Here is a 23554-nt window from a genome sequence, read left to right on the forward strand (position 1 = left end):
AGACTGAAATGGACCTGTGGTTCAAATGTCATGGGTTTGATTCTGCACCGATACCAGCTAAAAAGATCTCTGCACAATTCTATAAGCCATCAGCTAAAACCTAAAGTGTGCATGCATAAATTTAGCATTGAAACAATTTATAGATTAGTTAAGAAACAAAATCAGCCACAGTTAATCAAAGACTATTTTGGTAAGAGCTGTCGTGGGTCAGGGTTAGCAAGTGTTGCAGAAAATAGTTGAAAGTCTATAGTTTGAAAGTATACCTTTCACTAATCAAGGTGGTGGCTACATGAACTGAATAACTACAATTCAGACATTTCTAATTTGTTATTATGCCTAGAGTTAACATAATGCTCACTTGGCAAGGTCTTAGCTAGTGCTTGTGCACAAAAAATGCTAAATTAGCACATTGCTTAAACATCCTGCATGCCGTTGTCATGCGATGGCAGCAGGTGTTGACGTCATTCATCATGTCCTCCTCTGAGGTGATCCAAGTATCCCTACCTTTAAAATCACATGATGTAAATATACATAAACACAGCAGAGTTTCAGTTTTTTAAATTTCTCCAGACAGCTTTTACATGAGTATCAAGCAATGCTGCTGCTTATAGTAAACCACAATGCATTTATTTTGAGACCTATGAAACTGTCATTAGGTATAGTTGCTAAAATGACTTTTGCTGCGTGTCAGGCTGACTGTTCTTTATATGGAGGACCGAAAGTGGCACATTAACTGATGAACGAACGAAATAAATCCATAAAATATTATTAAAAGTGAAAGTTATTTTTTTTATTTATTTTTTTACATATATTTACATTTGTGTTTTAATTAACTGAGAAATGCAAAAAGGAAATGCTGAAATAAATGAATCTGTGGAAATTAACAGGGAAATATTCACAGTAGCATATAATACACTACAAAGCACAAAGGTACAAAGTAAAAAAACAAAAGAAAAGCATAAAAAATGAATACATTTATAAAAACTGAATCGCAAAGTGAGCTCCCTTCTATAGAGCTCACTAAATTGGAGCATGTTGCTCTAATAGGATGCCACAATTACGAGAAGTTTGTGACATTTCTTCCCTCCGTCATCGACTGTGAAATGCTGAGGTTGCTATGCGCTGAGGTGCATAGAAGTCACCCATACTCCGCTACCACACATAAACAGTTCTTTTCCTCCTTCGGTATTAATATCAATACAAAAACTGTGTCGGGGACTTCATGGCATGGATTTCCATGGTCGAGGAGCTCCTGTAGGTGCGACACATCTGTAATACAGTTATGATTTTGACATCTTTGGTCCTCCATACTTCTGCGGTATTTCTCTGCCCGGTCACTCTAGATTGTTTACTATTCAACTAAGCCCAAATGCAATGTGGATTATTTCCCGGCAGAGCTCACTGCAGCTGAATCCCATCCTCTCATGTCTCAAGTCTCTGTGAACTCCAACCCCGCTCATTGAAACAGACACACACACACACACACACACACACACACACACACACACACACACACAGATAGAGGCATACCAAAATGTCCTGTTGGCCCAAGGCAGCTGCTGCTAATTTTAGACGGCATGTAACGCCTGCCGTGCCCCAGACCTCCTGCCGCTCAACAAACCACGCCTCCTCTTCCTTTCCAATATGAATTTCCCCCAGGAACACCCCCCACCCCCATAAGTTACCAAAGCTCACAATCCAGACCTACTCTAACCACCTATCAGTTCTCCAGGATCCAGTTGGCTCATTGGAGACCTTTGGCATAAATTCAGGGAAAATATTGGGCAATTTTCTGTGGGAAAACAGACTTAACATATATGATATATTATTAATTAGTTTGACCATTTCTGTCTCTTCCATGTCAGCAAAACTAAAGATATGCCTCTAAAATGGTACTTAAGCCTGTGAAAACCACTGAAGGGACATGTGTGGTTTAGTAAGAAATGTCTTTTGGTGTTAGCCAATGATTGACCCAGGAACAAACAGTTTCCACTGAGGTAATAATAGTTTTCATAAATATTGTGAAAAAAGAAGACAAAAGAAAGTCACAAATGAAAGCTAAGCCTAAAGTTAAATAGAAAAACAACATGTTTCAGTGAGAATTTGCCAGTTTGGAGGTAAGTGAAATGCACAAACTGAAACAACAAATGCCTGCAGGCGGCCCAGCCCCCCACTTAACTCAACCCATTACCCCAGCCCTCCACTGCAAGCCGTAGTCACAAATCTTAATGCCAAGCTCTAGCTATAGCATCCCCTTCAACTTCACCCTACCCCAGGCATACTTTTCTCTTTTAGAGATAACTAAGAGAAAATCAGCCACTTTACAGATCTTGGACAAGATCAATTTCTGGTTGAACCCACGAAGTATTATAGATCATAATGGAACATCAGGCTTGCAGTGCTGTGAACCATACTAAAGAGGCAGCAAAAGATCCAAAGGTTATCTTTTTAAATGAAAAATCCAAAATGCTTGTCCTGTAACTATCTCTGTGTTGCTTCTGGTTCAAGCTGATGTCAATGCTTTGCTTGCTGTCTTTCCCGAAAATGCACATTCCCATCATCTCAATCCTCGTGTACCACTTCTTAATTTCCCTCTGACTTGGCCCCGAAAAATTTGTGGGCTTGTGTGCATTTGAGTTTGTGTGTGTGCGTTGGAAGGGGGGGGCAGCTAAGAGTCCAAAGGGCTGAGGTCATCTATGTAAACATATCACAGACACTACAGAGAGGTCCATGAATGAGCGCAGGCAAAGACTCATAGACTTTTACATATGCTTTGCTGTTCCATGCTTGTGGCTTGTACGCCACATGGGCAACAGTTAATTAGAATGATGAAGCACCCGGTATTCACTGGCTGATCTGGAAACCACATGCAAGCCCTGGTAAAAACACATGAGTTTACCAAGACACACAAACACACATGCACACACACTCATATCAGCTTTTAGGGGAACCCTGGCCAGGCTGAGCTCCATCTGACTACTATAATTACATAGTAATAATACACCGAGGCCTGGATTTAACAACATGACATCACAACTGTTTCCTAATCTAACCAATTAGTAGCCATGGAAACCACTTGCCACTGGCAGCTGACAGACCCTAATCACTATCAGACTGTGGGAATCTTTGTTTGCATGTGGGATGGACAAATGAGCCACTTAGCTAATTAACTGTTAGATTAAATGCTGGTAATTTTGCTGTTTCTTTGTTTTACTGATCAATTAATGCTCAAAGCAATATTATTATCTGAAGAACAAACCAATCAGTGTTTATTTTCTCTTTAGAAGTCACTAATTTGGATGTCAGCACATAATAGACAACAGTTGCTGGTGTTAAGTGTCATTAATTCTTTGTCTAAACAGGAAATAAACTGACTGTTTACATGCCAAGAAGACCAAAGTGCTCCTAGAATACCTAAAGGAAGATGTGAATCATCTAATGAATTCAGACATCTTTCACATCCATTAGCGCCATGCGTTATTAATGAATCTCTACAGTAAATTAATTCTTTAATAACAGATGTCTGCTACCTGATTGTGACTTTTTATGCAGTTTAAATGGATGGTAGTGGCCTCAAACTTGAAGTCAGTACCATGTGATAAAGCAATGAAAATGACACTGTGCACGGCTCATACACAGAAAAGACTGTTCCGATTTTCTGAGGAAGCCTTCCATTTGTCTTAAGATCTGCTAAAGTATTGATGAGGATGGACGCTGATGGTGATGACAATGAGTATCAATTATTGATGAAATCATTAGCATGTCAGCTGCAGACCGCAGACGACGAGTGCGTATATATGTGTGCACGACATACTGCTCTGCAAGGGTTTATTCATGCTTATCCAGAGAGCCAGTCAGACAGAAATCACCTCTCTATATCTTTGCGGAAGACAAACAATGCTTGCTAAAATTCCTACCACATGACTAAACACTTGCACTCGAATGAGTCAGAAGAGGTTTTTATAACTTTGTCCAGCTCCTGTATTTACTCTTAACCTCCGCTGCTTGGCTAAGTCTTCGGCTTACAGAGCGCTCAGTACTATTAGTGTAATAGTAGCCCTTCTCTATTTAAGTGGCTGGTTGGGGCTGAAAGCTATTAGCACTATTATTGTCTTTGATATAGTGTATACACACTTAGCTGAAACAAGACAAATGTTCATTTAGATGAGACAAAGAGGCCCAAGTGGTTTAATTGTATTCAGCGGCTGCCCATTACTATATGTCAAAGCTCTTGGCTTTACAGTGGGATCTCCAGTGCTACCTGTTAAACTACAGTATCAGTAAGAGTCAGAATATTCTGCAGTTTTTCATGGCCTCATTCAAGAAACCAAAACTCATTTGTGCTATTTATTAACTGATTTTTCAGCACTTTAGTTTTAAATGTTCAAGGATTATGCAAGAAACAGTCTTTTGCTTCTGCTTGTTTGAGAACTTTCCACTCTCTTTCTAAAAGTCCTGCATTGGTGTAAGTGCATGTTGCCTGGTATGGCTGCCATGTTTAAACATGGCCAAAATAGTTTCTCCATCTGCTGCTGCTGTGCCCCCACCCCAACCACCGCACATACACTTGTGTATAAATGCGTGTGTGTGTTCCTGTGCCTCTGAGCGTGGTATGCTGTGGTTCCTAGCTGGCGCCAAATTTAGTCCCAGGCAGTGAGCCTCGGTATAACTGTTGCTCTAAAGTCCCATCATCCCCAAGCCAAACGCTTCCACAGATGCCTTTCTGATGGTAAAACACAACGGCAACTATCAAAACTTATTCTAGACTACCGAACAACTGGGAAGCTAGTATACCTCAAAACCTGACTAAAAAGCTGATTCTCCTCCAAGTTGTGGAGATGTGGATGTCAATGACAGCTGACAGGAACCACAAGACAAACAAAGCAGTGTTGTAAGACAGACAGCTAGTAGGGGAATACTGCACATTACAACTAGTGCAACAAAAATCGCTTTGTTTTATTTGATTAAAATGGGTGTAGGAGGCTGTGATGTCATGCAGCAGGGCTTCCAACATGTTAAGCATATTCATATGTATCTCCTTGTTGCAAGATTTCTGTCAGAAAAGATCACTAGCAGTGCCCAATTTATTTTTTCTTCATTAAAACTTCACTATAAGGAAACAGTAATGACTACATATCAGAATATGTAGGCAAACGATTATCTGCGCAGACATGTACAGATTCAGTTTGATCATGAAAGCCAACTTCTTTTAAGTTTGATTCTTATGACATTAATTTTCCTAAACATTAGATAAGATAACCTCTAGTCCATGTTTGGGTTTCATCCTTGGATCACTGTGACTTTCTGTCTTTGGTTTTATGTCATTTAACTTTATAAGTCAAAGTTCAGTACACTTTGGCTGGAAGCAATGACAGACAGAAAAGTGGATACCAGTTCTTGCCCCGAGTATGTGTTTCAGTGACACTAAAAAGTAAATGGCAATAATACAGTTAGGGGGAATGGCAGGCTATAAGAGCAGAAAGGACTGGAAAACTTTTCTGGAAGCCAGAGGTGTGAGACAGCCATGTGAAATTTTATACTGTGAATGAAAGAAAGCGATAACGCTGAGGTGAAACATTATTTCTGACGGACACCGCAGACCTCACAGACAGAAGGTCAAAGACACGTAGAGAGAGAGAGAGAGAGAGAGAGAGAGAGAGAGAGAGAGAGAGAGAGAGAGAGAGAGAAGAGCCGAGCAAAGAAAAAAAACCTGTTTAAACAGAGTGACTTACCGCCAAGGCCTGCAGCCTCTCTTTGTGGAGTTGAGCCTCCTCACACGACATCCTGAGGGGGAAGCAGGGGAAAGGGGGGTGAGAGGAGAACAAGAGGTGAGATCGGGGAAGAAGGAGAGCTGCAGTCCCTCAGTGAGAGGTAGGAAGAGAGGTGGAAAGTAGAGGAGAGAGAGGGAGACAGGGAGAGGAGGAGGAGTATCCAGATGAAGTCTTTCCTCGGCAATAATCCAACCAGAGAGAGGAGACAACGGGAGAAGAGGCTTGCGCTGAGAGGAAGCAAAGATCTCTCACTCACTGGCCATGTGCCCTCACACTCAGCCCACTGCTTGCATTTGCTGTCTCTCGCTCTCTGTCTATCACCCACTCTTTCTTTTGCGCTCTCTGTCTCTCCTCCCATTTGTCCCCTCCCTCCCTCCCTCCCTCCCTCTCTTCTTTAGGCATGAGCCATGTGTGATTAAACAGCTGGGAGGAGCAGCTGAGAGAAGGATGGTGAAGGAAAGGGAGAGAGAACTAGCAGTATGGAGGTCGAGCTGTGTGAGAAAAAAGGGGGGAGAAAAAGGAATGAGGTAGAGAAAAAAAAACAGTGAAATCAAAATTGCAGAAGTAAGGAAAACAGAAGGAAAAGAGTAATTTGTCAAATTTGAAAGATGAACTCCCCGAAGGCGCTCAAGAATAGACAAGACAAGAAAAAAAAAGGAAAACTATAGGACTGTTTTCCCCCCTTTTTTCAGCAGTTTTCCTTTCTCCTTATCCTAAAGGTGACTTGGATGTAAGCCGTCTTATTACTGAGATCAGTCAACAAAGTGATACCTCCTGCCATAATCACTGATCACTTCTTAGGAGCAGGAGATAAACATACAGATAAGGAAATCACTGTTTAGGGGGATTAAAGCATTAAAACCTAGCCTTTTATTTCAGATTACCTGTAAATAATTTTACTTATTACTTTTGACTTTTTGACCAATCTAATTTTATCAAAAACATCTGCACAATGGTGCCATAGAAGCTAATCAGTTTAGTTATTGTGGTTTTTCATTTCCTTTGACTCACGACTTGAGTCAAAGCTTCCTTGGAACACTTGCAGGATGCTCTGGTTACGTCTAAACTCTGAGCTCAGAAAACTGTGTGTTAATCCACTGACAAGTAACAATCCTTACTCATATCCTCAGTCCTTTTCTTTGTCCACTTCTAAGCTCAGGTTCTCTTCCACTTCTCTTAACATATGGTGTACCACAAGGTTCTTTATTAGGGCCTATATTGATTCGGATATTTCTGTTATATATGTTTAAAACCTCAGTTTTTTTTTCTTGCTTTTATCATTTAAGAAATATGGTCAAGTTGAGTTCCATAGTGTCAAGATCTGAATTAAAATGATTGTAATTCCTTGGAACATTTGCTGAGGAACACTGACTAAGCTTTGTATGTACTCACTCACTGTTACTAATTCAGTTGCAGTGAAGAGTGCCCATGAACTTCAGAGTCCATTTAAAGATTCTGGTTTTGACTTTTATACCTCTGCGTGGATAAACTAATGTATACATGAGTGAATTTATACGTCCATACATTGCCAACATTTCCCTGGTGTCATGTGATCAGAACCTGTTCAGCATACAAGGCTGGAAACTAAAGGAGACATCTATGGATGTGTTATTACTTGAAGTAGTCTTATCTTGTAATAGTGGAGTAGGAGATAAAAGTGATCTTGTTGTCACCCTTTATGGACAGCACCCAGGGATATTTGATCCCCAGGGTGCACAGTTCAACAGCAAAAACTGTCCACCGATGACCAAAGCAGACATTGTTTCCATTTGCTATGGAAATATTGATCTTATTATTTAACTGAACTTGTATTTGTGTCTTTCAGAGTAAGCAATTTAACCTCCTGACACTCAAGCTATGGTTTGGGATCCAGTTTTACTTTGTACTATCTATTTGTGATTAGTTTGACCTGGTTAGTAAATGATCTAAACTTCCTCTTTGAACAGGAAATTGTTACTGCTTTAGAAATTAGTTTAATGTGTCTCTTTAAAAAAGTATGCTCTCATCAAGGTCAAGGTCAAGGTAACTTTATTTATACCCAAAGGCAAGGTAAATTTGCTTTACAGAAAAATGACAGCTTTCTCATATGGAGAAAGGTGGTTTATTTTATACCACAACAAAATAAGGTCAGTGTTGCTTCACAAAATATTACACTGCAAAATCTCCAGTGTTAAATTGACACTAGAAAGTGTCTATATGTGTCCACTCTTTTGAGTGTTAAATTAACACTTCTGACAGTGTTATATTTCTAACAGTAAGATAGTCAGTGTTAAAGATTAACAATGACTAACATTAGCAGTGGGGTTTTTTCTAACACTGAAATATTACTAGCATTTTTAGTTATTTTCCAGTGATAGAAAATCAGCACAGCTCAGTGTTAGTCATTATTAATCTTTAACACTGACTATCTTACTGTTAGAAATATAACACTGTCAGAAGTGTTAATTTAACACTCAAAAGAGTGGACACATATAGACACTTTCTAGTGTCAATTTAACACTGGAGATTTTGCAGTGTATAGTCTGCCTGACATACCGATGACGACTGATATTTTCAGTTGATATTTGCCATTTGCATCTATCAGTACTGGTATTTATAATGTCTGATAAATGAAAATGAAAATAGTGAAGAAGAGATGGGAGAAGCATCATTCAACAGTGTTATGAATGTTAAAATCTCAAAGTTTGTCTACAAGAGCGCACAACTTCCCCGCTGGCAACATATGTGTTTGGAAAATCACAAAAGGAACAGTCATCTCTCTGAGTAGAGTCAAGTAGAGCCTAAAGGAGTCAATGAATAACTACACATAAGAATTGTTAAGTAATCTTGCCTTTCATGGGTCTTTTGGTCACATATTCTTTTGGGCCAAATATTGGCAATATTTATATATAAAAATCCACCAAATCACCAAATATCTGTATTAGTCATAAAGATAACATATCATTCAGGCTCTATAAAGTATAAAACACTATTGAGAAGACTGAGGCAAAATGTGCTGAGAAGACAACATGTAATGTCTCCATATGAGGACACAGAGTCTCAGGAGGTCAAACCTTCAACCTAAATGTTGCTAATGCAGCAGCTTTTTAGCTCAGCAGATTAAAATGTTTTCTTTTGTTCTAAGCGACATATTGATAATAAATAAGTTCTGGCAGAGAAGCTCAACTTTGCTAGAGGTCCAGGTGATTGCATCTTTCATTTCAAAACAATTTTTCCACCATGTTGCGATGTCTTAAATAGATGTTTAAACAGTGGTGATTCAGTGTCAAACTGTTCACAGGGAATGGCAAATTGATGCAATTCCTTTGAAATAACAGGTCACCCATGTTCAAAAAAGCCCAAACCTGCACAGTTCTAAATTTTAGACTACACATGGTTATCACGCTATCATCGAAGAAGCTGACTTGGCAGGTTCCATTTTCTGGCCTCTCTGGTGATCCATTTATTTTAGTGCAAATCAAAGCAACATCAACAGAAGCTGCCTACATTAGAGGATCAGACGCAGGGTGAAAAAAAAGGATAAAAAAAGGAAGATAACTGTGTCGCTCCATGAGCTGGGTGTGGAGATGAACATCAGTGGAGCATCTTTGTTAAGATAAACTGCAAAAACACATCATTGAAAGACACACACACACAGATAAGGCAGTGGTTTTTTTAAATGGGTCACTGTTACCTGTGACCCATTTAAAAAACTCACTAGGTTCACCTGAGTTTCACATATTCTTCTTTTCACACCTCTAAGACCTTTTTAATCTTCCTGTCTTACCTTTTCTGCTCATTCTTTCTTTCCTTTGCTGCATTCCTGCTCTCTTTCTCTTTTTTGTTCTTACTCATTTTTTCTTACAGTTTTTCAACTTCTTTTCTTCCTTACGATTCCTTTAATACCCTCTCTTCATCTTATCCTCCCTACCTTTATCACCCCCCCCCTCCCCCAGTGCTCTCATTCCTACTCGTATCCCACCTGTCCTTCCTTCCATCTGTTCACTTTCTCTTTCTTTTCCCTCAAATGTGCCCTTCTTCTTCATTTTCCTTTTTTCTTCATCCCTCCTTCCACAAGCAGACATCCTTATAAGGAGAAACAGCAGCAGCAGTCCGGGATAACGCTTTAGGGAATACAGAAGCATGTAACACACACACACGCACACACACAAGCTTGCATTCAGACACACAAGGACACAACAGCCACTGCATTACTCAAAGACAAGAATGTGGATGAAAAAAAAACTGCAGCTGTCCCTTGAGTGAGTGTGTGTAGTTTTAATATTTACACACTGAAGATACTCTGGGAAAATCAACCAGAAATGATAAATGTGTTATTATAGTGTTATTGCATAAAAAAAGCACACAGTCGCAGATACTGTAGCCTGGTGGGATTCAGGACCGCTGACGCATTCATTTAGCTTTGCATGTCTTTTGTCACAGCGATAAAATGTTTTAGTATTTACTTATGCTTCAGGTTTTACTTATTCAGTCTTACTGAAATATTCATAGTAACTAATGTTCAGTCATCTTTATGTACATCATCTGGTAAGAATTAACAAAAAAAGACAAAAATCACCTCACTGAATGTCTCAGAGGACAACTGTGAAGCAAATACATTGCTGGAAAGTGTCTCTTTTACGCAGTAAAATTATTTTTAAATCAGATTTGTCCTGTACCTGATGCTACCTAATGATTAACTTTTGGTCACATATTCTTTTGGGTCAAATCCTTAATATATCATTCTGCTACACCTTGAAAGTCATCTTCATTAGAACGCATTGCCACATCCTTAACATAAATCATATCCCATATAACCTTGAACTATTTGGGATCTTGAAAATAAACAATTTATAACTGTAATCAGAGCTCAAGTCTGGCATGTCTGAGTGCTTTAGTTTAACCTGGATTCATACCAGTTACCTCATATTGGCTGCTCGCACTGTCATTACAAATCATTCTTCCTTACTAATAATACATCGTACTTTTCTTTCTTTTCTTGTTTTGGGCCTACTGTACTTTTAACTCTCTCCTTGTCCACCTCCCCTCCTCCTCCAGCCCCTTCATTCTGGCGTCAGACACGCTGGTTTGTCGTTGACGGAGACAACAGCATCATTGTTCTTCTGCATCGCAACGAGGACGCGATGACCTCACTGCACAGCTAGCCCAGCTCCGCCTACTCCCCCAAATCCAGCCCAGACGTAATGGCCTCCAGATGTGGAACCAGAAGCAGTGAGACCCACACACACACAGACACACACACACGCGCACAAATGTAACAACATGCAAAGTAAGAGTAGGTGGAAAAGGGAATGAGCAAATATGGACAAGGAAAGTAAGACAGAAAATTGCATCTGTGTGCAATGTTAATGGGACTTTTGCCTGCCTCTCCTGAGCTCAGTACTCCCACACTTCAGTTTTCCCCCAAATAACTAAAAAAACACATCAGCTACAGACTACAAACTATTACTTATTGTATGTGAGTTTGAGAGATTGGAAGAGAAAGAGGATGTGGAGGGAGTAAAAGCAACCCAAACAGACATATTTCTAGCTATGGTACTGCCAGACCTTGATCTCATTCATATTTTATACATCACTTAGAGAAGCCAAGCTGGGTTTGTGTGTCACACAGTCTGTCTGCCTGTCTGCATTTAAAATGCACAAATTTATGGGGTTTTCTTTCAAACTCATTTTCACCTTTTCCCCATTCATTTTGTAGTTTCAGTTATAAAGTCCTTTTTAGATGTAATGATCAGCATTTATGAAGGGCAGTTTAGGGTAGAAAAGCCTCTGAAGCATGCACTTTCGTAAGACACTGGCTTTCAGTATTTCATCACACATATTTACTTTACTACTTGCTCATCTCAACAACCAGCTGTCTGTATTTAGTCTGCCACAGTCTCATGTGAATCAGCTTCTTCAGGTTTTCTTTACCGTTGCCGTTAATTGTTAACAGCTACTTTCCACACAAAAAACCACACAAAACATAAAACCAGATCAGGGTACCTATACACCGTTTAAGGAAGCATAACCTTGTGTATTACCCACAAGCATATTAGAATAACTCACCTAGATCACACTGAATTCAAAGCTGAATACTGTATATGACATATAATCTAAAACGTTTCTAGTCAACTGCAAAGTGAGATTATAATGAAGCAAACTTCTCATTTCTATCTGAATTTACTGACAATTTACATTGAGAGAGGGGAGTGCACATGGATGTCGGTGCATGCTATTTTAGGCACTGCATGCATCCATAAAAGCTGCTATATAGCTGAGATGCAGATGGGAAGCCAGAGGTCTTGGCCTTGAAAAACTCACAACCTCAGCATGTTCTTTCGGCTCCTTCTTTTTCCGAATGTCTAGCTGTAATTTCTCATCCTCGGGCACTTTTTATTTGTAAGAGCAAATCTGTGAGTAAAACGAAAGCGTGTTAATTGTAAAAACAACTGTTTTGTGTTCAGGCTTTAGGTGATTTTTGATGCACTGGAAGGAAAAAGGCTGGATCTTTTACTATCTTTTAATCTTTTAATGATCTTTTAATATATTACTGTTTATATATAAGTTAGGAGGTAAATTTATTTATATAGTGCCTCTACAGACAAGGTACTGAAACCACCTGAGACCAGACATAAACAAAGTAAAATGCAACACAAATGATAATTTAAAAGATGAGTCTTTGGTGGCTCACAGATCATAGACTCGAGGGCAAATTATAGATTGAAGGGGCACAACTGAGGTTTTAGTCTGGATTTTGGGATGGATAACAGGCCCTGATCAGAAAACCTGAGAGTCCTGCTGAGGGCATATGGCTGTAAAAGGTCACTAATATACTGTAGGTAGGTGATTCACCATGCAGAACCCTGAAGGGACGAAAACCAGAACTTTAAATTCAATTCTGAATTGAATAGTGAGCCAGCACAGAGAGATCAACAGGAGTGTAACGTGGGAGCGCTTGGAGGATCTAGTCAAGAGCCTTGCAGCAGAGTTTTATACAATCTGCAGATGATCCATGGAGGTTTTATTGATTCGGGTGAAGATTCAGTTACAACAATCGTGCCGAGGAGAAATAAAAGCGTGAATAAAAATCTCAGATTTTGATGTAATAGGAGCAATTTACTGATGTCTCTCAACTGATAAAAACAGGATCCAACCAGAGTTCTGACCTGCAAATCCAAGTGACAGTTTATCTAACTGCTGATTTAATGTGGGGAGAGCCGACATCCAGGACTATACGCAGAACAGACGATATTTTTAGAATTAAGAACTTTAGTTTAGGTTTAGTTCTAGGTTTAAAAGTGATGTAAAGGACAGTGTCATAAAATGAACCATTAAATAAAAGCATTTAACAAATCTGATGTAAAGAAGCAATTACAAGAGAAATAAAACAGGTCACAGAAAGCAGCTCTCCAGAGCTACAGTGTGAGAGGGGGACTAATGATGACTGCAACAGATATACCCACCCAGTGCCTCAGTCTCATGATTAACACATGCTGATTAATAGTGTCAAAGGAGTCAGACCACTAGATTTGCTTGTATCCCTGCACATCAACAAGACATTTGAGACTCTGAGGAGAGCAGATTCAGTAGAGTGGGCTCAACTGAATGAATGGGCTCTAAAATGTTTTCCTTTCACCTTTTATTTCACTTGTGAAACTATTATTTTCAATTTCTTATATAACTCATTATCTTTAAATCATTCACACAGACCTTTTGGCAGAAACTCATTAGTATCTCATCTGCTGATTATTTCTAATGATCTGATTGTTTCATTTCATTGTACAGTCTGCATCAATAAACTGTCCTAATATAAACATGCTTCCAATGCATTTTAAGTGGCAATCAAAACACTGAACAGTAGGACAAATGACTGTTTAAATATTAGTGTTTCTTTATCTTGATGTGCTTCCAGTAAATATAAATCAGTTTATACCATCCATATTTATACGCTGTTAGGTATTTTAGTACCATGGTAGCATTTACTGGATATTGTTTTATAGTGACATTATGCAGGAAAACTCTGTCATTCAATAAGGCCCCTTTGTTTTAGTTATTTTTCTCTTTGACCCAAGAATTGATGTGTGAGAATCACAGGCTGGTACAAGGTTGAAATACCACAGAGATCACTCCCTCAGCTACATTAGTTTCTTAATCTTTTAGACGCCTGTTGAGGCCAAATGGTTTGTTTCAGATTTCACTAATGTAAGAACTCTTCGTTTTGTGCCTTGAAAATATGTCGCTGAGATAATCACAATTGTAGCTGAACTGATACACTACACAAAGGATGCTTCTTCACCCATGGGCAGGAAGACACTGCCTTATCTTGGTCTGTACTGGTTTAAACTGATAAATCTGCTGTCTCATGAATTTTACCCTCTATATAAACTGTTGTACTTGTGAATAAAGTTGAGTCACTTTGGGAAGACAATCTAAAGCAGTCTCTGTTTTCTTGTTCTCCCAAGCTGCTCCCGAGCTCGTACTAACACGCTGAATGGCATGCTTGAATATTACTTGAGAATATATTTGACTGTGTTACAGACTAAGGGACATTCTCTGCTGATAGGTGAAGGTACATTCTCTGCTGATAGACGTCCACGCCTCGGAGGAAGCCGATCCACGGAGTAGGCCCTGGAAACCGTTTCCTTCAATTTTGGTGTCAGAAGTGGGATCCTGACGAAGGTAGGCACTCGTCTTTTATTTTATAAGACTGTGTTATGCCTTTCTCAGTGATCCACATAGAAACGGGATACGCTGACGAGGCCTTCTTCAGTGGCCCACATAGTAACAAGTGGGATACACTGAGGAGCCTTCTTTAGTGGCCCACATAGAAACACAGGAAGTTGCCTGTTGTTTTGTAAATAAAAGCAGAAAGGACACAGGAAGTTGCCTGCTGTCATAAACTAAGAAGTTGCTCACCAGCAGAAAGGACACAGGAAGTTGCCTGGGGTCATAAAACGAGAAGTTGCTCGTTAAAAAGTGAGAAGTTGCTCACTAAAAAGATAAAATTGCTAGCAAAAAATCAAGTAACCTCAGGTGTGCCACAGCAAAAATAAATACTAACCTAAATCCTCCTAGCGTGTAAACCCCTCTGGAAATCACTGAACATGGGTCAGAATTATTCAAAGACCACAGACAGGTCCGATAAAAAATCTAAAGTACCTGTAAAACCAAAAATTAATAAAATACAAAATAAAGTCTCAAATAACGGCTCAGTACAACTCCCATTTCCGGTTACGTGTAACCCACGTCCGCGAATCGGTGAAGACGTCCATGATCACGTATCCAGAACGTGTGGAAGTGCTTATGTGACTGACTTTGTTTACAACTTACGGACTGTAAGTTCAATGCATTCTAATTTATTTCCGGAGCCCTATCCCGAACGATTATCGCCAGAAAACAGGTCAGTAAAACTGAAGGCCAGTGCAGATACTACCACGAAAGCTAAAAGTGTTAAGATAAAGTTGAATTTTGATGTAGAAGGCTCAGAGGAAAGTGAGAAACTAATGTATGCAGGATTACCCGCTCCAGCACAGCAAGGAAGTTTCAGAGGACGGAAGGATAAAAGTAGAGATATGTGTTTTTATTGTGGCTCAGTTTTCCAGCAGCCGCAGACACCCAGAGCAAAAATGAATTTGTGTATTTCATTTAACATAAAGGGTGAAATGTTTGCTGACACTGATAACAGCTTATGTTTTCTCTGCCCTATGTACCGACATGATGGAGAAGGAACATCCTCTGTGTCAGCTGGACCCTCAGCAGAGAATGAACTCAACATCCTTTTTGTCCGGTACTCTATGTCACACACTGTGCCAAAAAAATGTGTACAGACGCCACTACCAGGTAATCCCATGACTGGGAGCCACACTTTTGTTTCTCTAAGGTCAAACAGTGATTTTGTCACATAACTCAGACATAGTTTATGACATAACTACACCATGTCGTCACATAGATCTAACCTACCCTATCGACTGTACTATTTCTGCACTTACCTTGCCAGCTGAATACCAGAATATGACATTGTGGTCTAAAAGTGAGAATGATATAGGATTTATTGACTGTACACTTTATCACGTACACCTATTAAAACACAACAAGCCAGTATATGTCAAGCAACATCCCATTTCCACGGAAAAAGCCGCAGCCCTAGATGTCATGATAGGAGATTTATTGACTACAGGAGTAATAAAGCCCACACTCCTGTCAATCCTGTGCCAAAGCCTAACAAACCTGGCGTATGGCGTTTCATACAAGACTTAAGGCAAATTAATGCAGTCAACATTCCTCTGCCACCTCTCCTTTCAGATGTTCACAGCATATTGACATGCATTGCATACACATTTTACCGTGGTGGATTTATGCTCCGCTCCTTTTTCTCAGTACCTGTGCATGAAGACACACAGCCGTTATTTGCATTCACACATAGAAATAAGCAGTACACTTGGACTCGTCTGCCTCAAGGCATGATAGACAGCCCTGCTGCTTTCTCAATGGTGATCTGTGCTACCCTGGACAGCTTTACTCCTCCAGGGCTGCACCCTGATCCACACGTGGATGACCTCCTCCTCTGTGCTCCGAGTGAAAAACTATGTCAAACTGCTACACACATGCTTCTCCAGCACCTCCAAAAGACTGGCCACAAAGCATCAGCAAAGAAAATGCAGTACTGTCAGACTTCTGTTCAATATTTGGGATTCACACTGTCTCACGGAAAACGTTCCATGACTGCAGACAGGGTCAAAGCTGTGACCTCCGTCCCTCGGCCCACTACACAGAAGGAAATGCTGTCCTTCCTAGGCATGGTGAACTATTGCAGACAGTGGATACCAGACTGTTCTTTTCATGACCACATTCTGCGTGAATGCTGTAAAAAAGACAAGCCTCCTCGAATACTGTGGTCCACAGAAATGACTGCCTCTTTCAATGCATTACAGGGAGCGCTGACCTCCGCCCCTTGTTTGGGTCTGCCTGACTACCACTTACCGTTCCACCTGTACGTCACAGAGAACGGCACAACCTGTGCAGGTGTATTGGCCCAAGAGCATGGCTGTGGCTACCGTCCAGTAGCCTTCTACTCAAAGGTGCTGCCAGCAGTAGTTCAGGGGATGCCGGCCTGCCTGAGAGCAGTAGCGGCTTGCTCTATCATGATAAGGGACTGCGAGAAGCTCACACTCTCACATGACACTATTCTACACACCAATCACCAGGTCACGACCATTCTAGCAAACATAACTATACAACACATGACCGCACAACGTCGCTCAGGTTATGAAGCTACACTGACTTCAACAGCAAATCTCACTATAACAGCAAGCAGCACACCCAATTCGCCAGCACACTTACTTATTCGTATGCTGTGTTCCTCTGACCAACAGGATGGTTCAGACGACCCTGACGATCATGACTGCATGACACGTATACAGGAATCCACAGCACCATGTCCAGATTTAGAGCAAACACCTATCCCAGACTCAGCCACGGTTTATGTGGACGGGTCCTGTTCAAGGCCGAGTGACAACTCATTTCTTTGTGGCTATTCAGTGGTAACAGTACCTGACATCATACTAGAGGCTCACTCATTACCATTTCACTCAGCACAAAAAGCAGAGCTCATGGCTTTAATACGCGCCTGTGAGCTACATTTGGATAAGCATGTGACAATTTACGCAGACAGCCGCTATGCATTTGGCGTTGTGCATGACTTTGGCACATTGTGGAGACAGAGAGGATTTCGATCTGCTGATGGAAAATAAATTGCTAATTCTGATCTTGTGCAAAGACTTTTTCAGGCTATACAGCTACCATCGGCCGTTGCAGTTGTAAAAACGAAAGGACACAGTACAGCTGACACAGACGAAGCAACAGGTAATGCCTTAGCAGACGTGACAGCCAAGGCTGCAGCTGCGTCACAGCTCCCACCTCCGCAGGAAGTATTATCTGTGCCCCTACAGCTGCCACTTGTTACACTCCCAGACTATTTAGAGACAAATGTTGATTTAAAATTTATACAAGAGCAGGCCTCTGCATGTGATTACACCTGTTGGGAGAATAATGACTGTACCTTAGATGACAGAGATGGCTTATACAAAATCTTAAGGGTTTGATTGCCCTCCCATATTCCCTGATGCCAGTCCTTGCCCGACATTTTCACTGTGTGAGTCATGTCGGACAAGGAGGGGTAATAGGGGCAATAAAATCAAGATTTGTAATTGAGAAAACATCACATGCAGTAAAAGCATATTAGCAACCTGTCTAACATGTGCACGAACTAATGTAGGAAAATCAAAAGCAAAACATCAGCATTTACCACAACCAGATTTTCCATTTCATACATTACAAATTGATTTTACACATATGCCAGCACAAGGAAGCATCAAGTACTTACTGGTAATAGTGGATCAATTTAGTAAATGAGTAGAAGCTTATCCAACATCAAAAGAAACTGCAGAAGTAGTCTGTCAAAAGTTGAACAATGAAATAATACCCAGATTCGGAATACCTCACCAGATTAACAGTGATAGAGGATCTTCATTCACATTAGAAGTAATTCAAAAGTGTGCTAAAACTTTAATGACCTGGGTCAAATTACTTCCTCAAGTCCTCTGTGAGATTGGAATGACTCCATCTGCAGTAACCAAATTATCTCCATTTGAAATAAGACTATTTCCAACACCATGGTCAGCTTCCAGAGGGGCACCGCTAGTAGAAGGTGATGTATATTGCATTGTCCACTGATGTTCACAACCTGGTAGAAAAACTGAATAATAACTATCAGAAAGTTTGTCTCTCTCAGCTTTTCCCCTCCACAGTTCCACCAGTGGAGACAAGGAGATGCATGTTGGAGAAGTCACTAAAACCAAGGACTCTCTGGGAGGCCGCGCGTGTTCCAGCCCCAGACTGTACTTGCAGTGACGAGAACCAGCATCCTAACAGACGGACAACCTCAGTGGATTCATGCCAGCAGGGTTAAGACCAGCCCCACCAAACCACCTAAGGCGTCGGATCAAGTAGATGACGTCTCCGGCGAGCCAGCGCCCGGATTCAATACACCTATAGATGACGACTCAGGCGAGCCAGCGCCCGGATCCAATACACCTACACACACGCAATCACTGATTAACACACAACGTCTGAAAGAACAACAACAAGGTACTCAAACATCCAGCAGGAACAGAAAGCCAAAAGTACCACATGATGTCTAACCTGATAAAGCTAGACTCGTTTCATCCTGATAATGGAGAAAATGAAATGCCCATTGTCATCACACGACGCTTATACGGTGTCTCTCGAACCTGGGACCAGGCCAGGAGACGACTAAAGAACTGTCTTTTTTATATATTTAGGTTATTAATCATATCTACTGCATTAACCTTAGGATTTTTATTTACTATTTCGTATTGTAAAGTGCAACCCTGTTCACATTTCTGCAAGCCACATTTTCAATGATAACCCATATAGCTACTAGTACAGCTACTTCAATGTATTTGCAATTAGCACAAATTGATCCTGAGGATGTGCCAGATGTTACCAATGATGTTCCTGATGTGTATATTGAACATTAGGTTGTGAACTATTACATTTTATGATTTGCTTTTTATATTATGTTATTACATTTGTGATTTTTCCTTTCTATTTGAGTTATTATTTTTAAAAATAATAAAAGAGGGGAACTGTTAGGTATTTTAGTACCATGGTAGCATTTACTGGATATTGTTTTATAGTGACATTATGCAGGAAAACTCTGTCATTCAATAAGGCCCCTTTGTTTTAGTTATTTTTCTCTTTGACCCAAGAATTGATGTGTGAGAATCACAGGCTGGTACAAGGTTGAAATACCACAGAGATCACTCCCTCAGCTACATTAGTTTCTTAATCTTTTAGACGCCTGTTGAGGCCAAATGGTTTGTTTCAGATTTCACTAATGTAAGAACTCTTCGTTTTGTGCCTTGAAAATATGTCGCTGAGATAATCACAATTGTAGCTGAACTGATACACTACACAAAGGATGCTTCTTCACCCATGGGCAGGAAGACACTGCCTTATCTTGGTCTGTACTGGTTTAAACTGATAAATCTGCTGTCTCATGAATTTTACCCTCTATATAAACTGTTGTACTTGTGAATAAAGTTGAGTCACTTTGGGAAGACAATCTAAAGCAGTCTCTGTTTTCTTGTTCTCCCAAGCTGCTCCCGAGCTCGTACTAACACGCTGAATGGCATGCTTGAATATTACTTGAGAATATATTTGACTGTGTTACAGACTAAGGGACATTCTCTGCTGATAGGTGAAGGTACATTCTCTGCTGATAGACGTCCACGCCTCGGAGGAAGCCGATCCACGGAGTAGGCCCTGGAAACAGTTTCCTTCATACGCCTTCCCTTTAAGACTTGCTTGTATATGCAATAAAAAGCAGCAGAGAGTGGGCCATCTGCCACTGTGGCGTCTGCAATGTACATGACCACAACTACTACCTCGTCTTTCTGCTGAATCAGTGGACAACCCAGGGAGAGCACAGGGTACACGGTGATTAAACTGAGCCCACAGCGCAGAGGAAAGCACAGATAGGGTGTGATAAACTGGCTGAATCACAACAGCACTGCCTCATTTTTCCAATTATAACATTAACTATTGATGCAGCAGCAAAGCATGTCTGCTTAATGCCTCGCTGCACCTTCTTGGCCTTTCCTGATCATGGGTGTGGCTATGAAGGAGGAAAGGGAAAAAAAAGACAGTGGAAACTGTCAGTCAAAGTGTCTGACGATTGCAGATTGAGGCTCTAAGCCTGTAGTTAGCTGCAGTAAGTCAAGTTGGATGCCACTCAAACCAAATCACTGATCACTCATTTGCTTTTCTGATAGTTCTGGAGGGTTTTTTTTTCCAACATAGAAAACAAACCCTGCACAAGGACACATCATAGCCAGAATAAACGGATATTGAAAAGGCAATCTGATGAACTGATGAACTCACATCTTCTAACATCTATCATTACTAACAGAAACAAAACCACATTTGAGATCACATTACATGTGAGACCACAGACTGACCGCTAACCACGCCGATATATTGTAATTTAATCTCAACTGACCATCCATTATCTCTTTTGTTTTTTTACATTTTTAGTATGATGAGCATCTTAAGCTTCTCATAGTTCAAGGTGAAGGTTCAGCAGTGTTGTAAGGAAGAAAAAGATGCAAGTTAATATGTTTTAATGCCATGATTCATACAATACTGAGACATCTGCGCCACACACCAAGCAAAATTAACAGTGAGGCAGTCAAAGCAGCACAGAGTGAATGAATTATAAAAAAAATATACCATCTTTAGAGTTGTTAAATTGCTGTTTAAATGATGGTACTGACGTATCAATCACAGAGCAGGCCCCCCTAAAGCACCTGCCTTATCCTCCTTTCTGACCTTAATGGGGACCATGACTTACAAAATATTACATTTAATAGGAAAGTATTTGAGGTCACAGAGTAAGGGAACTGAGGGCCATTCTCCCATGGACTACTACACAATTACACATCAGTTTTCCTTTAGAAGCTATGCCCATCTATGCCAAGGATTTGAGAACTCTATGCTCGGGGAAATTTGGCCACAGCTACAGCAGAAGTATATTACAATGGGAGCTATAGTGTGAGCTAGTTTAGGTATATAATCACCTGTTCTCCTTTATTGGCAGGGAGTTTAATTTTAAATAAACAAGTGTCTGCTTTCTGGATATGGATACCAAATATTAGTCATGTTTTAACAACTTCAGACTGTCTGTGTTTGTCTGATGTTCCAGTCAAGAATCTGGACAGTTTGCTGACTATATTCATGATTTCATGATTGCAAACTACTTTCTTTCCTCCTAATTGTTATTCCCTGAACTGTAATATAAACATCCACCAACACCAAATCTGCAAACACACTGCAAACCACCCATGATATTATTTTCTCTTAAAGCAACAGGCTCGCTTTACAAAGAACATTACAAAACTGTAGCTGTCTTCTCAACTCATATACAGTGGGGCAAAAAAGTATTTAGTCAGCCACCGATTGTGCAAGTTCCCCCACCTAAAATGATGACAGAGGTCAGTAATTTGCACCAGAGGTACACTTCAACTGTGAGAGACAGAATGTGAAAAAAAAAATCCATGAATCCACATGGTAGGATTTGTAAAGAATTTATTCGTAAATCAGGGTGGAAAATAAGTATTTGGTCAATAACAAAAATACAACTCAATACTTTGTAACATAACCTTTGTTGGCAATAACAGAGGTCAAACGTTTACTATAGGTCTTTACCAGGTTTGCACACACAGTAGCTGGTATTTTGGCCCATTCCTCCATGCAGATCTTCTCGAGAGCAGTGATGTTTTGGGGCTGTCGCCGAGCAACACGGACTTTCAACTCCCGCCACAGATTTTCTATGGGGTTGAGGTCTGGAGACTGGCTAGGCCACTCCAGGACTTTCAAATGCTTCTTACGGAGCCACTCCTTTGTTGCCCGGGCGGTGTGTTTTGGATCATTGTCATGTTGGAAGACCCAGCCTCGTTTCATCTTCAAAGTTCTCACTGATGGAAGGAGGTTTTGGCTCAAAATCTCACGATACATGGCCCCATTCATTCTGTCCTTAACACGGATCAGTCGTCCTGTCCCCTTGGCAGAAAAACAGCCCCATAGCATGATGTTTCCACCCCCATGCTTCACAGTAGGTATGGTGTTCTTGGGATGCAACTCAGTATTCTTCTTCCTCCAAACACGACGAGTTGAGTTTATACCAAAAAGTTCTACTTTGGTTTCATCTGACCACATGACATTCTCCCAATCCTCTGCTGTATCATCCATGTGCTCTCTGGCAAACTTCAGACGGGCCTGGACATGCACTGGCTTCAGCAGCGGAACACGTCTGGCACTGCGGGATTTGATTCCCTGCCGTTGTAGTGTGTTACTGATGGTGACCTTTGTTACTTTGGTCCCAGCTCTCTGCAGGTCATTCACCAGGTCCCCCCGTGTGGTTCTGGGATCTTTGCTCACCGTTCTCATGATCATTTTGACCCCACGGGATGAGATCTTGCGTGGAGCCCCAGATCGAGGGAGATTATCAGTGGTCTTGTATGTCTTCCATTTTCTGATGATTGCTCCCACAGTTGATTTTTTCACACCAAGCTGCTTGCCTATTGTAGATTCACTCTTCCCAGTCTGGTGCAGGTCTACAATACTTTTCCTGGTGTCCTTTGAAAGCTCTTTGGTCTTGGCCATGGCGGAGTTTGGAGTCTGACTGTTTGAGGCTGTGGACAGGTGTCTTTTATACAGATGATGAGTTCAAACAGGTGCCATTCATACAGGTAACGAGTGGGGGACAGAAAAGCTTCTTACAGAAGACGTTACAGGTCTGTGAGAGCCAGAGATTTTCCTTGTTTGAGGTGACCAAATGCTTATTTTCCACCCTGATTTACGAATAAATTCTTTACAAATCCTACCATGTGAATTCATGGATTTTTTTTTCACATTCTGTCTCTCACAGTTGAAGTGTACCTCTGGTGCAAATTACTGACCTCTGTCATCATTTTAAGTGGGGGAACTTGCACAATCGGTGGCTGACTAAATACTTTTTTGCCCCACTGTAAGATAATTTCCTGATATAAAGGGTTTTGTTTGGAACAGCATTCCTCGTTACAAAAGACTCTTTTATCTTTAAATATGTAAGAATAATCGAAATGTTCTTTCTTAGAACGAGCAAGGCATTGTACAACAGAGATCGTTTTTAATCCCAAACACAATTCTCAACACATATTTCCTCATTTTTCTTGGCTGTG

At 40.6% G+C, this 23554-nt stretch overlaps 1 protein-coding gene across 7 annotated transcripts in view; it reads right to left on the reverse strand.

Annotated features, from left to right (window-relative positions):
- Positions 1-23554, reverse strand: part of palm2akap2 (PALM2 and AKAP2 fusion) — a 101359-nt gene that overhangs the window by 74645 nt on the left and 3160 nt on the right. For 2 of the 7 annotated variants that reach the window (XM_082538801.1, XM_082538799.1), the window contains exon 2: positions 5733-5784. The exons of 2 other annotated variants lie outside the window; for them this stretch is intronic. In XM_082538801.1, the coding sequence (XP_082394927.1) occupies positions 5733-5783 (51 nt within the window). In that variant the 5' untranslated portion in view covers position 5784. Of the gene's footprint in view, positions 1-5732; positions 5785-6027; positions 6142-9537; positions 9637-23554 lie in introns of those variants that run through there. 3 more of the 7 variants (XM_082538798.1, XM_082538805.1, XM_082538800.1) reach the window with 3 other exon arrangements.

Source organism: Aulonocara stuartgranti, assembly GCF_965226115.1.
Source record: "Aulonocara stuartgranti genome assembly, chromosome: 7".
Lineage (NCBI taxonomy): Eukaryota > Metazoa > Chordata > Actinopteri > Cichliformes > Cichlidae > Aulonocara > Aulonocara stuartgranti.